The sequence below is a fragment of the Megalops cyprinoides genome, chromosome 10 (assembly GCF_013368585.1).
Source record: "Megalops cyprinoides isolate fMegCyp1 chromosome 10, fMegCyp1.pri, whole genome shotgun sequence".
NCBI classification, from domain to species: Eukaryota; Metazoa; Chordata; class Actinopteri; order Elopiformes; family Megalopidae; genus Megalops; species Megalops cyprinoides.
The window spans coordinates 24,170,045-24,185,611 of NC_050592.1; the positions used below are offsets into that span (position 1 = coordinate 24,170,045).

The window sequence follows — 15,567 nt, forward strand, 5'->3', positions numbered from 1 at the left end:
ATTTAGCTGCAATAAATCATTTGTAAGGTCAGTTTCAACATTAACAATACATTAACAGCTTGTCATTAACCTTTTTAAAATATAACTTCATAAAATGCACTTTCTATTATACGAAACAAGATTTTTTAAGGATATGTCTGACACATCTTTTTTTTTTCCTCTAGAGGTAAACTCTCAGAGCAGAAGGAAGGAAGCAATCGCCCCAGAGTTAGATATGCAGTGAAGTGGTGCAGCCTGAGAAAAAGCCTCCCCTTATCACTGCTATCTGAAGGCCTGCTTACTCAAAAGGTAGTGACCTCTTTTAAACAGGAGGGGAGGAGACTGGGAGCTGGCTACAGGTGGCTGGGGCTCAAGGACCCAAGCTGGAATAAGTCACATTCCACAGGTGAAATGTAATTATTTAGTTTGGGAGATTAAGTTAGAGCATATGAGGGCCGTGTGTGGGGGGGGGGGGGGGGGGGGGGGTGTTTGGGGCTTCCAGTCTGCTCTGGTGGTAGGGCGGGGCACTCGGCTCCACAGCGAGGGGTGAGATAATGGCAGTGGGGATTCGGGACTGTTTGCTTGCAGGGGGGCTGAGGTGAACCCAGATTCCTGGGAGTCTACACAGGGCGGATGGAGAGAGAGAGGAACATTCCTGGGATCCCTCCTGTCCATGCCTTACGCTGATCGGCCCCGGCCGCAACGGTGTGTTTGCTCAGCAGATTAGCGCGGTGAAGGGTCCCGGCTGCTGGCCTGACAAAATGCTAAGCCCAATCGTCACATTTCATAAAGCCACGGGGCTCCTGCCGTTTCTTTTTTTTTTGTCTTATCCACTGATCGTTTCACACTGACATGTTTTCAACGCATTTAACACCAACCGCCCTGAAGTGGCCAAAAAATAGCACCATTGTTTCCTGCATTTGCGTGGGAAAAAAAAGTGACAGTGAGGAATAGCCATGTGGAAAAATTAGCAACGGATACTACATGTTGAGGAAGAGGGTATAACATTCACAGGTTCATACAGGTTGAAACATATATACAGAACATTCACATCATGTTCAAGAAATTCTCATGAATGGGCAAATCCATACATACTCTGCTGCGTTATACATATGATTTATAAAGGGGATCTGTTCCAGACAAGGAGGTATTTTCAATGCATATAATAAATCTAATAATATAACAAATTGTTGTTATGGGTAAAATTCATAAATTATATAATAAACAAGGGATAAATATGCAATTTAGATAATAATGGGGTTGGAAAAGGGAGTGCAGCCTTAAGCAAATACTCCAAACTATCCTCTAGAACTGTTCACTTACATGGACTTTTAAAGAAAAAAAAGGATGTAACACCCTTTTAACAGTTCAGACATAGGCGGGTTCAGTTCGATACTGAAACTCCGGAAGGGTGTAGCAAGGACCAATGGATATGCGTGATTGACTATGGGTCAGTCTGTTACTGGAGCACCACGCAGGCCGAGGGGTTGCACTGCTAGCAGAACAATCAGCGCAGCCTGAGGTGAAAAGCCAAGTGGGGGGGCAGAACTGCGGTCTCGGGGGTTAAACCAGCCAGGGCGGGACACACAGCCACGTCTGTGTTCGCACTCTGAAGCCTCTGGACGCCTCCTATCAAGCTTCTTCCAGCGGAGGGGTGGGTTAATCCAAAAAACATGGCCCAGGCCAGGTAATGAGCTGAAGTGAAGTGTGAACGCTCAGTGACAGGGCCCGCCTGGCTCGGCAGGGAATCGGATCTCTGGTTCTGCCAAGGGGAGTGCTGGGAGAGCAAGAGAATGGGGGGGGGGGGGGGGGGGGCTGCAGAGGGTAACCCCCTACACTCACTTTAATAGAAGACTCTTTTTTTACCCCTGTCTTTTTAAGTAACCCCCCCCCCCCCCAAGCGAACAGGATACAGAAGGGAACTCGTAGGAATCTCTGTTGATTAGGAGATATTTCACCTGTGTAGATGCTGCCTGCGTTTATTAATGATTTTCTTCCATCTTTACATATAAAGTTGAAAAGCTGCAGCAGTGGATTACAGTAGAAGGTGAAACAGAGGTCAGCTTTACAGAGTGCAGCTTTACGAGAGACAATCTTCATCCCCCCTTCCATCCCCACCCCAAATGACTGCGGAAAAAATGCTGCACCTGGATGCCAATGGTACAGAACTGATCCTGTGAGAGCATCTATGACCTCATAAAAACTCAGTTCTTATGCAGAGACACTGAGCTGAGGATCAGCCAGGCTGAGCTGCTTTCCGCAGTGAGGGCTTGTAACTGGAGTTGGCACGGCAGGAACAGAACAGGCGGAGATGAAATTGAAATTGCGACACCCGACCGCTAATGGCAGCCAGCGAACCCGATACTGAGGGCGGTTTTCAGCGCTTGTCAGGAGGTCTTGCGGTCCTGACCCAGAGGGATCAGCACTGGGGTTTGATATGAACTTTTAGCAGGTGGATCGGATTTAATCTGGACTTTTGACGCTGAGAACAAACATCTGCTCCGGTTCCTCTGTAACCCTTTTACAGAGGGTAAAACATTTCCTGTGGAAGTTTTGCCACTTATGTGTATTCATGTACACCAACATACAACAACATAGAAATGCACACACAAGCACACAACAATAAGCAAATTGTCCCCCAAAAGCAAAAAGAGACACTGAGCCACACATAAAAACACCCAGACACACTTACAAAACATGAAATTCACCCAAACTATTCACGCGAAAAGACACACCCAAAACACACACACACATGTGCTTGTGGGCAGCAGTGCAGTGTAGTGGTAAGGAGCAGGGCTTAAAACCAAAAGGTTGTTGGTTTAATTCCCCACTGAAGCACTGCCGCTTTACCCTTTGGCAAGTTACTTAACAGAGAAATGGGAGTAAATATCCAGCTGTATGAATGGGTAACATGTAAAAACTGTAACCTATGTAAGCTCTGGGTGAGAGTGTCTGCTAAATGACAACTATTTACATGTGCATCTACATACACATGCATCATGCATGCACAGACAACACACATGTATGTACAAGCACATACACACACACATACACACACTCACACACACACACACACACACACACACACACACACACACACACACACACACACACACACATGCACACACACACAAACAGTAAGTCCTCATTTCTGTCAGTTTCCACCTGAATGCCTGACCGAATCTGTACGACAGAGGGGTGCTGTTTATCTGTGTTTGCTGCGTGGTTACTCTACTCAATGACTTTAAGTTAATTACCAGCAATTACAGTCATGCCTGATGCATTAGCACAACTGCCCAATCAAAGACATGTGGTGGACTATTTTTAGCAGCGGTTTCAAACATGGAGGACATATATAGAACAATAGATATGTTTAACTAGGATTGATCTAAAAGGAGAAAGGAGGACACACTAACCTGGCACTCGGCATTACAGGAATAGTTTAAATGAGGTATAAAACAGGCCCCCCAGAATCGTTTTCACACAAACATACCACTGTGTGATTACCCGAAATTTCACTGGTAATAGGCACCATTCTGTTTCATATCATGGGTTCTCCACCTGATATTAAAAGAGGGCAATATTAGCCCTACTGACAGAATTTAAATGGAATATTGGATCTCAGAACGTATATCAAACAATTTAACAAGGCTTATTGAGTGCAGTTTTATGGCCAGAGAGAGTGAACTTTCCCAAAAGTACCAGAAAAAACCGTGGTATCATGCTGTATCGAGTTCCTGCAGGAAAAGCTCTTTAGGGTCCTCCAGGGCTATGATACATAAAAAAAAAATTGTTAGCAACAGAGACCTGCCAGTATTGAACCATGTAGCACTGTGCGGTACGAAACCAAGCTCTAAGTTTGGTATAACAACAATCCCCATGTTACAAACGTATACTTCAAAGTTGTGGTTAATTTTGTTCTAGTGAAAAAAAAAAAAGACATGAGCCAATTGATGTGACGGTCCATGTGTGCACAAACAGATGCTTGATCAAAGCTGCTGCACAACACGGTATCTTAGATTTCAAAGGTAGTATGTGCTCAGTATGTACAGAACTGTCTATTTAGCCATCCCTGCAACCTGTCAGCTAGCCTTGCTTGCCTTAAAAGCCACTTCCTCTCAGGGACATCTGGGGAATTTTTCTGCACCGATGAGAGGTATTTTTAAATAACGTGTGGTATTTTTTGCGTGAAATCAGTTGAAAAGATTGGGCTTCAAGCAGCAGATAGTATTTTCCATATTTTCCATTCTAGCACAAGGCATTTGATGAATTAGGCTGGGACATCTTATTGAGAGCTGCACATTTTTTTTCTTTCCCAAAGTTGAAATGGTGTCACAGAGAATAGAGAGGAGAATGCAGGAGCTCTGTCATTGTGAAAGACTCTCTCTCAACAGGGAGCACTCCCATCCCCCAGACCGCTACTGGTTATTTTCTCTTTCTTCTTTCACCTCACCCAATAAGCAAAAGGAATCTTTCATCATGTTCAGGGCAGGAAAGACCGTTTCTCTCAGTACGTTTGTTTGCATGACATTCTAAATTAAAGAGTGCACGGTGTGCACTGAACACCCATCCCCCCCCCCCCCCACCCCCACCCCCACCCAAACACCCCCCTCCCCTCGCCCCATGTCCCCCAGGGTATTGGTGGTAAGCCTGGCAAGACCAGTCCGACACGACACGGAGCCGCGTCTAAGGGGGGGGGGGGGTGCTTACGGTGTCTGATTCATAAATAAATCACGGAGAAAGGGCAAGGGGGAGGGGGCTGACAGGGTCATCCTCTCGTCTGTCAGTGGGCTCCTGGAGAAAGTTTTCTTAAAGAGCTGAAACACTTAAGGGGCTTTTCAGCGGATTAGGGAGTGGGTTGTGTATTTACACTGCCAAATGGAAGGGAGTGTGTGTGTGTGGGGGGGGTATGAGGGGGTCAAAGGCTCGGTCCGACAGGGGCGGCGAGGGAGTGATGTGTAAGCGGAGAGCTGCGGCCACTTCGGGTGACAGCTCTTTGCTGTAGGGTGCGGAGGGAAGGTACTCCGATGAGTCATAGTGGGGGTAGAGCCCAAGGGGCTGACGCTGTGTGCAAGCTGCCTCTTATGTCAGGATCCTCAGATGCTTCCTTATTAGCAAATGTCTGTCCATGCGCTTTATTTTCCTTTTCGAAGTGGCTTAAAGCAATTTTCAGAGGTGTTCTCCTAGTCAGATTTGTGATGGGGAGGCAAGGAATTGTATTTGTTTTAATATATCTGTACTAGCTGTTAATAACTGGCATTTTGTGGAGAAATGTATATAAAAGAGTGAGTATCCATTTGTAAAATACTGATAAAGACAGCCTGTTTTATGAATGCATGATATTTAGGTAATATCCAGCTTCCACCCTGCTGTGAGTATCATATCCTACCACAGACAGAGGGCGGCAGGGTAGCATAGCGGGTAAGGAGCTTGTAACCGAAAGGTTGGTGGTTCAATTCTCCATTGGGGCACTGCTGCTGTACCCTTGGGCAAGGAACTTAACCCCCAATTGCCTCTAAATATCTAGCTGTATAAATGGATAACCTGTGACCGATGTAAGTTGCTCTGAATAAGAGCTAATCTGCTACATGACAATAATGTAATGTAGATACTTTTGATAATGATATGCTTAGGAAGAAGCATTGAAAACAAAAGTTACTGAAGTAGCTCTTGGTTTCCTGGTCACTCAGTAGCAGTAGACGCGAATCAGAAACACGCAGGTCAGTGCAGTGTCCGGTGAGGGCTGCTTTAGGTCAGGCTGTGTGTGTGTGTTTTTGCGAGTGGTTGGTCTCACCAGCTGCGGCGTGTCCTGCAGCAGGGGCAGTAGCGTGGCCTCCAGGATGGCCGTCTGCTCGGTGCCCAGGCCCTGCCACAGCGAGATGAGCAGGATCAGCAGGTGCGTGGCGCTGCGCAGCCGGGTGAAGGCCTGGCACAGCGCTGCCCGGTTCTCCTCCGCCGCGTCCGCCAGCGCGATCACCTGAGATGGGGAGAGAGAGGGGGCGAGACAGTTAGAGAGAGAGAGAGAGGGGGGGACAGTGAGAGGAGGGGAGAAAGCAGGTGAGATGGAGAGAGAGAGGGAAAGAAATAGAAAGAGAAAGAGAGAGAGGGAGCGATAGTAAGGACGAGAGAGTCAGAGACAGAGGGTGAGAACAAGAGAGATATGGATAAAAACAAAGAACAGAAAACGTAAGACTGAGATAGAAGTGAAGGGGAAGTGAGAGAGAGAAAGAGAGAGAGACAGTGAGAAGAAGGGAGAGAGAGGGTGAGACGGGGAAAGAGGCAAACACAGGGAGACAGAGAGAAAGAGAGCAAAAGGGACAATGAGAGGAGGGGTGGGAGTGGGTAAGATGGAGAAAGGGAGAGACAGAGAGAGAGAGAGAGAGAGCAAGAGAGCAAGAGAGCCAGCAGGCCAAGAGCATACTCCTCTCCTGCCCAAGTCAACAGCGAGGCCCGGACCCGACCGCAAACAGGGCACCAATGCTGGAGGACTTTTGGGCCCGTTATTTGATCCGGGAATACCGCCAACACTCCCGCTCCCTCTCGACCCAATGAGCTCCAGCCAGCCCATGCCAAGCGCGGGTGAGGCAGGGAGCGGCAGTGGCAGGGGAAGCGCCAGCGGGGCGTACACGCGGCGTTATCGAGACCATACCCACATTCGGACACGGCTTCAGAAGGAGGGAAGGAGGCTGAGCTAGGCTTGCCGGCGGTCAGAGGGGAGGGAATGGTGAGAGGAACCGCGAGCAGACTCCCTTCATTCGAAGTGTGTGCGCGCAGGAAGTGAAAATAATAGCACTGTAAGGTGTCAGCGAGCGACTGAAATGAATAGCGTTGTAGCGGCGGGCCGCAATCCGAGCGGGAGGTGGCATGCGAGGGGGATTTATTTGCTAGGGGGGACGAAATGAAATAAAATGGCAGAGTGAAATGGGAGGTGGGGGGGAGCGGGGTAGGGATATGAAAGGCTGTTGACAGAAGGAGACGGATGGAAGCGGGAGGGGAGGCGACGCTGGGAGATGGGAGCAGAGCTGGCTGGAACCCCCGGCGCATCAAAGCAAATTAATCACACTCGAGGACGACTGCTTTAACATGAGACCCTTTAACAGGGGCACCGGGTATAGGCGCTCCCGATCGTATAAACACAGAACGGGAGCAAGCGGATGAATCGTGCGATGTGGCGACTGCGATTAATTATATATGATGACTGCACTGACTTCCTACAGGCTCCGTGGCGCTGAGGATATTGACAGGTTTAAAAACACAAGTGCCGCTTTGATCTGTCAGTGAGGGGATTTGATTTCATGCTGGTATGGGAACTTCAGTGAGGCGGGCCAAGCTCGGACAGGACGCTTCTCTGGGAGCATGACACTCTTGGACCACCTAAGCAAACAGATGATTGTGCTATAGAAATAACCTCAAAAGGTCATGGTGTCTCTCCTTCCTTTGACGTACATGCTCTCACATACCCATGAGCCAAACAGAAAGGTGTCATGTCCATCAGCGTCGACCTGAACGTGACGAGCGGCGAGAGCTCGCAGGTATGATGTGAAAGGTGCTTCCGGGATGTGACCCCCACTGGCGGTGGTGTAAACACACCCAGGGACTCCCTGAAATGACATGTCTCCCCTATCGACCCTGACGTGCCCAGATCGTCAGGGTGCACAAAGAAAAGAAAAAAAAAGAGGAGAAAGGGAAACCAAATTTCAAACGAAAATGTGCTAATAAAGATTGGTCTATATTGATAAAAGGGCCGAGTTGCCAAGCCAAATGGCGAGGCACTAAAAGAGCTTTTGTGAAGGCGAGAGCGGAGCTGATTGATGCCAGCTGACGGAACAAAGGCACTTTGAGTCGGGGCCGGGAAAACGGACCCAAATTTGTGTCATGTTTATTCAAATGGGTGTTAAAAGCTTCCCAAGCTGCCGGGCTGCTGCCAGGACCGCGCGTCCTGGGGAGAACGGCCCTTTTTCAGGAGGCCCCCGTGAGCAGGGCGGCGCCCCCTTGGACCCCGGACCGACAGCGGAGACCCGGGGGACGGGGCCGGACGATGAGGGCGGGAGGAGTGGGGAGAGCGCAAGAGCTGGCCTGTGAGGTCCCTGGCTTTCAAAAGCAAGAGGCGCAGGGAGAATCTGGGAGCCAAGCGGCCTCCATGCGGTGTGTGAAAACAGGCACGTCAGCTCGGACCACCACGGGACTTCCTGAGGGAAATACGCAGGTCTGCTGTGCCCAGGAATGTCAGAGAGGGAGGACAGCGGGGTCTCTGGGGCATGCACTCAACCTGGAAGTGCTCAGAGCGGGAGGAGGCCTGAGTTTTCCATTTTTTAACATCCACTACGGTTTTATTTTCAGGTCCACTGAAGGGCCCTGAGGAAAGTAGCATAACAGTCCTGAGTACAGACCTAGTAAGGAGGTGCAGGGGAAGGTGTATAATGCAAAAGGCAGAGGTACCTAAACAACTGCCCCTGTAAAACAACATGAGTTAAAAATGGGTATTGATGGGTTACAGTACAGACCAATTTTCCAACCATAAAGAAAAAAAAAATATTAAAATACATACATGGAGCACCAAACTTCAGAGAAGTGATGAAAAGAGAGCGAGGTACATTATCCCCCCTTTGGGGGTGGTCTTCTCTCTGTCTGGCTGAGAGTACAATCTCTGCCACATTGTGGATCCGCATCCCAGCTGCTCCTGGGACTCAGCAAAAATTACATGCGGCTAAAAATACAATCAATTGGAATATAGCATTTACAAGCAAAAAAGCCTCCCCCAATGCCAAGATGGCCAAAAAAATACATTATTCCTGCAGGAATGAAACCTCAAATTGAGGGGCAAAAATACCTCTCTATTTTGAATAAACACGACTTAAATTTAGCGTGAGCGCGGCAGAGAGTTGGGTTTGTGGTTCTGGTCAGTGCTTGCACCTTGAGGAAAGAATGGCCTGCAAAAACACATGGAACACATATAGAACAGGTCTTAGCCCAGTTTGGAGTAGCGGTTATGGCACTTCACTACCCCGAGAGGTCATGGGGTCACATCACAGGTGGGACACCTGTGGCTTCCCTGAACAAGGCCCTCTGCCCCTGTTGTTTCTGTTAAAAATACAGTATACACTGAAAAGATGAGCAAAATATTCCATGCAAAAACAGTTAAACATTAAAAAGTTCTATATTAGAGTACTAAAGAAAAGGAGTATTAGAACAGTAATGCATGTATTAACGTTCCTTTTTTCACATAATGTTTCGATCATCGCCAGGAAAACAGCCAAAAGAATGGAGCCCGTGACAAACACCACGGCATTGTGCTTCCCTGCGCTGCACACTGTCAACGTCCCTCAGCGAAGACGTCACTGTCCTTCTCTCGCTCGCTCTCACAAACTCGACACCCCGTGTCATTTGTTCCGATCGGTGCTAAACGTGCGATTGATATTAATTACACAGAGTGCTGCGCCGAGCTTCTATTTTTTTTTTTTTTTTTTTTACTCTTTTCATCAGCTGGGACACATTATAAAAGAGAGGAAGCAGTGTATGCTAATGCAGTATGCCAGAACAAATCTTAAAATAAGACCAGAATGCTTAATAGGTGCACGGCCAGCCACAGGAAAGTCATCGTTCCCATGCCCTCATTTGGCTTAGAGGTTCACGTCAGTGTTGTCACTCTGGCTTCAGTGCTCGGAACACGGTTCTCTGCCGGGAGTCAGTGTGGAGACAGCGGTCAGAGCTACGCAGGTCACGGGTTTGAATCTCATATGGAGGCCACTGCTGCCTTGAGGTACTCCACTGCAGGTCTGGTGGTATAAATAGGTTTCAGAGTGCAGGATAAAACTACATATTACAAGCATCCATAGAAATATTATGATGGTGGAGAACAATTAACAATGTGTTGCTCAAGCTCTTACTCTCGTCAGCTTTTGAGCAATGACAGGGAGGCCACATGTGAATATCAAAGGAACAATCTCACACATTGTTCTGTATGACACTGTCACCTCGCACCACATGCAAAGAGCAGTCGGGGGATTTCTCCATGTTAAAATTCACAGGCTGAATGAATGCTCCTCCAGTCCCTGTGCAGTGACAGTGACTCCAGAAAAACCACAGGGCTGACAGCTCCCGAGACAGGGAGACAATACGCCTGAGGTGTCGGAGTGCGGTGTGTGTGTGTGTGTGTGTGTGTGTGAGAAACAATAAACAAAAAAATGTATTCAGATAACAAAAAATCATGAGGGACAGTACTAGCTTGCTTGAGAAATGGTTGGAGGACCAGGGTTTCAGCTCCTGAGAGGAATACTCTCCATTTCTGTGACGGGCTGTGCTTGACACTGCTCTAGAATGGTAGGAAATTGTGAATATGCAAACCAGGTCTTTTAGATAAGGGGCATCTGCTCAGTAAATTAAACCCTATTATAAGTTATGTATAATGTGGTGGAGGATTAAATTCAGGTAGTGAGGGTAAAACACAAAATGTGAGTGGGCCAAAAGGAGAAGGTAACATAACTACATTTACAGCATACTGTATGTGTTTGTATGAGTGTGTGTGCATATATGTATATGTATGTGTGTGTGTGTGTGTGTGTGTGTGTGTGCGTGCATGCGTGCATGCGGGCCTGCCGACGTGGGTGGCGTGCAGTGGCTTGGAATATATCCACGCTTACTGTGGCAAACTAAGCAGGGACATGCTGAGAGCACCAGTGTGACTCAGGCATGCTGCGGGCTGGACTACACCAGGGCTGGGAAGGCCTGACACCAGGATCCCTGCTATTAAGCCAGCCCAGAGCCGGACCTCCAAATATAGCCATGAAAACACACACGATTTCCATACACACACCAGAAAAAACATACTAGGTTTCCATACATAGGAAAATACACTAGGTCTCCTTACACATGAACACACACAAGGTTTCCATACACAGGGAAACACTAGGTATCCTTAAACAGGAAAACACACCAGGTCTTCTTACACAGGGAAACACATCAGGTCTCCTTACACAAGGAAAATGCACCATGTCTCCTTACATAGGAAACACATCAGGTCTCTTTACATAGGGAAACGCACCAGGTCTCCTTACACAGGAAAACGCTCCAAGTTTCCTTACACAAGAAAACACACTAGGTCTCCTTCCACACATAATTGATAGGATATGGTGCATACTGCGTAGTCTGTGTGTGTTTGGTAGGGGTTGTGTATCGCTGTGTAAAGTATAAAATAAGGAAATAAGTTAACGTGCAGAATGACCTCCAAAGTAAAAGAAAGGGAACTGATTGCAGCTGTACGGGCAGTCAACAGCACTGAAGTGAAAGCCAGCATCCACTAGCAGACTGGCAGCACCCACGCCTGCTAAACCCAATACGGCAGGCAGAAAAAAAACTGCACTGCTTAAAAGGAAACGATGTCAGCGGCAGGCATAAACTAGAGTGCTCTCGAGTGCAGCGGTCATAAAAACCCCAACATCTGCGCGCCAGCCCAGCAGGTGAAAACGCCCAGGGCCGGCCACGGCCTGTGTACATGTCAAGGGTCCAGCAGTATTAGTTTGCTTCCGATGACCCCGTAAAACCTGCGCTGCCTGTCGAACCCCTCCGGGCAACAAAGGGTTAAAGACGGTAATGGCGTGCGTGTTGCCGCCTCCTCCCCCTGCCGCTGAAGAACCTGCCGCTGTTAATTACCTGGCTTTTCCCTGGGGCCGCGGTCATTACCTTACGACTACACCGCGACTTGACAGTGGAGTTCTGACAGAGACCACTGAGCGCTGAGAGTCGCTGAAACCTGCAGTGAAATCCTCTGCAAAGAGACCTATAAGAGACGCTTGCTTTTGCTCCAGGCTTGCTTTCACAGCAGCTGGCATTTTACACGGGGCCCCAGGGCAGATAGAAATCTGCCTGATCATCAGTTACAGATGCGTCTCCCCTTTAGAAATATATCCTTTATTTATACGAATGAGAGAGTAGAAAGAACAGGGCTTCTGGCTCAGGGAGAAAGTTCTTTGCAGTTCCCTAGAGTAGGGTAGAAGAACAGACATCTCTGTCCCCTTATCCAGGGAGCCTAATGAGTCCAGGCAGTATCAGTGCGGAATTGCCTGTACCAAGATCAGTGCAGACAACCCGCTGACAGCGTCAACGAGGAATCGCCTGTACTGAGATCAGCGCAGACGGGCCGCTGACGCAGAGCTGCGCCGGAGGCTGTGGTGTGCTGTAAAACATCTGGCCACAGGCCAGCGAGACTGCAGCGATCCGATAGTCGCAGAGGACACCCGTCACGTGACGAAGGGCAGCCCAGCACGGCGGCGGCTTCTGTTACACGTCAAAGGAGCCCGGGTCGCGCTTCCCGCGTCTGGAGATTCTCTCTCCCAGCGCCAAAGCCCGGTCTCAGGCCGAGAGGAGAACCCTTTCCTGACAGGGTCCATTTCTCAAAGCTAAGTTATGAGACTGGCATTTTCACTCCTCGCTGACACGGTAGAGGAGGACAGCCGAGGCACAAATGTCTATGTTGCAGGACGGCAAGGGAAAATAACAGATTTCTGCAGGGTGGAATAGCATGCTGTATGCAAACGAAGCTGGTCTTCCTGGATGTTCTGCTGACAGTGAGCACAGGGAGACAGAGAGGAGGCTCGTTAAGCACGCACTGAGTGAAACTGAGAGAGAGAGAGAATGAGAGACATGTGACCTTGTGAAACCTGCTGACCGCTTCAGGGAAAGCAGAGGGAAGCAAAGCTCTGACTGTTCGAGTGCATTCCTCCCATGTGAATGGAAGGCCATTAATGGCCATTTAAAGAAGGGTGGGGATTATTTACGCAGCCGCTTAATCCAAGTTGCAATCTCACATTTTCCAGGTTATCATTCAAAATGTAATTGGAAAAAAAAAGAAAAATACGAGTCTAATTGCAACTGTAATTAATGGATCCATTTCCTCGCTTGTTCTACCCAGAGGGCAGTGTGCAGCCGAGACGGGGGCTGAGCGCAGCACTGTGCCAGCGGGCTGGCTGGAACTGGCTCCGACTTTTGGAGGGCACACCAACACGCCCACGTCCTCCCACACACAGACACACGCATGCGCAGACAGACAGCCACATGCGTAGACGCACTCACTCACACACAGGCAGCCACGCAGTCAGATGCACATTATCAGCCAGAGACACAGCCCCGCACAGAGACAGAGACACTCGCAGACGCACATGCAGACACCCACAGAGATGGACAGAGACACTCGCAGACACACGTGCAGACACCCACAGAGATGGACAGAGACACTCGCAGACGCGCAGACAGACAGTCACAGAGACGTACAGAGACACTCGCGGATGCGCGCGCAGACAGACGCAGATACAGACAGGCAGGTGTTTACCCCGCCGCCACCGAGCCTTGTTTACTCGCTTTGCTTTCGGCAGCCCCAGGGAGCCCCTGCGATGCTCCCTCTATCAGAGCGGCCCTCCCGCTGGAGACGATAGCGACGGAGAGCAAATGCTCTATCTCGGGGGGGGGTTAGAGGAACACAAACAGGCAGATTAGTAGCCATGCCAAGCCAGTGATCCTAGACAGTAACTGCCTTTGTCTTTAGCCAAGGCGCAGAGATAGTGAAGAGCCTGATAAGAGATGGTGCTTGGCAGAAACAATCCCTGTTTATAATATCGACCATCAAGTAAAGAAAAGCCTGCAAAAAATGTGAAGGGCCGATAGCATCTGGTAGCCTCCACAGCAACCTGAGATGGCTTATCTCCCTCAGTGGAAGGCTCCAAACCACACCATCTGATAAACAAGCTATGTTCCTGTTTTTTTCCCTCCTTTTTCCCTGATACTCTTATTTTTTATGTGACTTGACAGAGTAAGTGGTTTCTACATTCACAGACAAGACCTACAAATTTATTTATTTATTCTTCAACACTGTAATCACAAATGAATAGAAAAAGGATTCATATGTAAACAGGAGGATAAAAATGCTGCTTCTAAAAGACAAATTGTTCCTATCCAAGAGGCTAAGAATTTTGAACAACTACTACAAAATGGCCATTTCAATCAAAAATAGGCTTAGAAGAAAGACAGACTGACATTTTAAAAAGACAACACACCAATCACATATTATCAGTTACTGATACTAAGTACATATACCCAGAGTTTATACTGTAACACTCCTCTGTGACTTCTCTTATCTACTGGATAGATTTACCGCTCACTTTTCCAGTAAAATGGTAAACTTTAACACAGCAGAATTGAGAGGGCACATTCTCAGGTTTTTTCTTTTTAGACATTTTTCTCATTAAATGGGGAGGGACATAATGATTTATTCCCTCCGGGACAGATCAAAAGGCTGCTCAACTTTTGTTTTCTAAGAAAAGGGGGAGAAACACACAACTCCAAAAATAAAGCGGAGCGATTACGAGCTGGTGCTGGACAGTTGGCAGTTCCACCCCGGGAAAAAAAAAACATCAATACAGCAAAGGTGACCCAGCTCGAATCCCCGCACAGCTGGGATCTGACAGAGAGGAAACCCTAAGTGAAGTCATCATCACACAGAGGGGGAGGAGAAGCTAAGACATCAAACACTGGCACATTTGTTGCGTGTAAAAACAAAGCAAAAATAAAATTGCCAAAAATGAAAAAGGGGAAAAAACCTGAGAATGGTCCTGGGGCGAGGCCACTGAGGTTGTCTGATCCTCCCCGATCTCAGGGTGGTCCATCTTTACACAAGGACCTCCAAAAAGGGCAAAATTAGAGACACTGCTGGAAACTGCAGGGAGCCTGGGGTTAGCACCAAAATAAAATGAAAAAGCGTAGGCCTGAACGTGACCCCGCACTGAAAGAGCGGACCAGGAGCGTGGCCTCGGTACCGCCGTGGGTCCTCGGGCAGTGAGGCCCGCCGCTGGCGGGAAGCGCCGCTGCGCCGGAGCCTGGAGGTCCAGAAGAACAAAAGGATCCCAGATAACAAGCGCAAGGTGGCGGTGCTGGCTGCAGGCCCACAGCCAACAGCCTCTTCAGTGGCAGCCGACATCAACCCCCCACCCCGTTCCCGACTGCACCGCGAGGAGCTCCAAAGAGGCCTTGTAACCTGACGGTAGTGGTGGGGGGAGGGGGGTGGTGGTGGGAGCTGTAGCAGTTGGAGAGGGGAGATTACAGGGGAGATTACAAAAAAAGCATGGCTGTAGTTTCACATCTGCACACCTGCTTTCACAGGGCATTTCTGGAGCACCATGAGACGAGACTGTTCGGATACCCAGCGCCAGGCCAGGCCAAGCTAAGCCCAGACGGGCTGCGTGGCACAACAAAAAGACTCGACCTCTCCTTCACCTTGCCGTTGCCTGCCATGCCTTCAGACGCGCAAGGGAAAGGTGACGACAGGCTTGGGGGCGGGAGGGCTGGTCGTTATGAAGTCACGGCAACAGTAAATGCAGCCGACAGTGTGTGCCAGCAAGGGCCGATCTTCATCTGCACTTTTCTGCAATCAAGCCAGACTTACACTGTCTGTGACCTCAGTAATAGGTCAGTAACCAGCGTAACACTGCCACACCGCTAAACCAGAGACAGGGGTACATTGTGCGGAGTCTGCATCGGGGTAAGGGAGCTGTGCACATGCTGCATGTGAAAGCATGGTGTATCAGTACAGCATGCTAGCAT

General features: G+C 48.8%; 1 protein-coding gene across 1 annotated transcript in view; it reads right to left on the minus strand.

Annotated features, from left to right (window-relative positions):
- The window catches only part of bbs9 (Bardet-Biedl syndrome 9), a 109,161-nt gene that overhangs the window by 17,276 nt on the left and 76,318 nt on the right, over positions 1–15,567 (minus strand). The window contains exon 20 of the mRNA XM_036539557.1: positions 5,774–5,956. Within this exon, the coding sequence (XP_036395450.1) occupies positions 5,774–5,956 (183 nt within the window). The remainder of the gene's footprint in view (positions 1–5,773; positions 5,957–15,567) is intronic.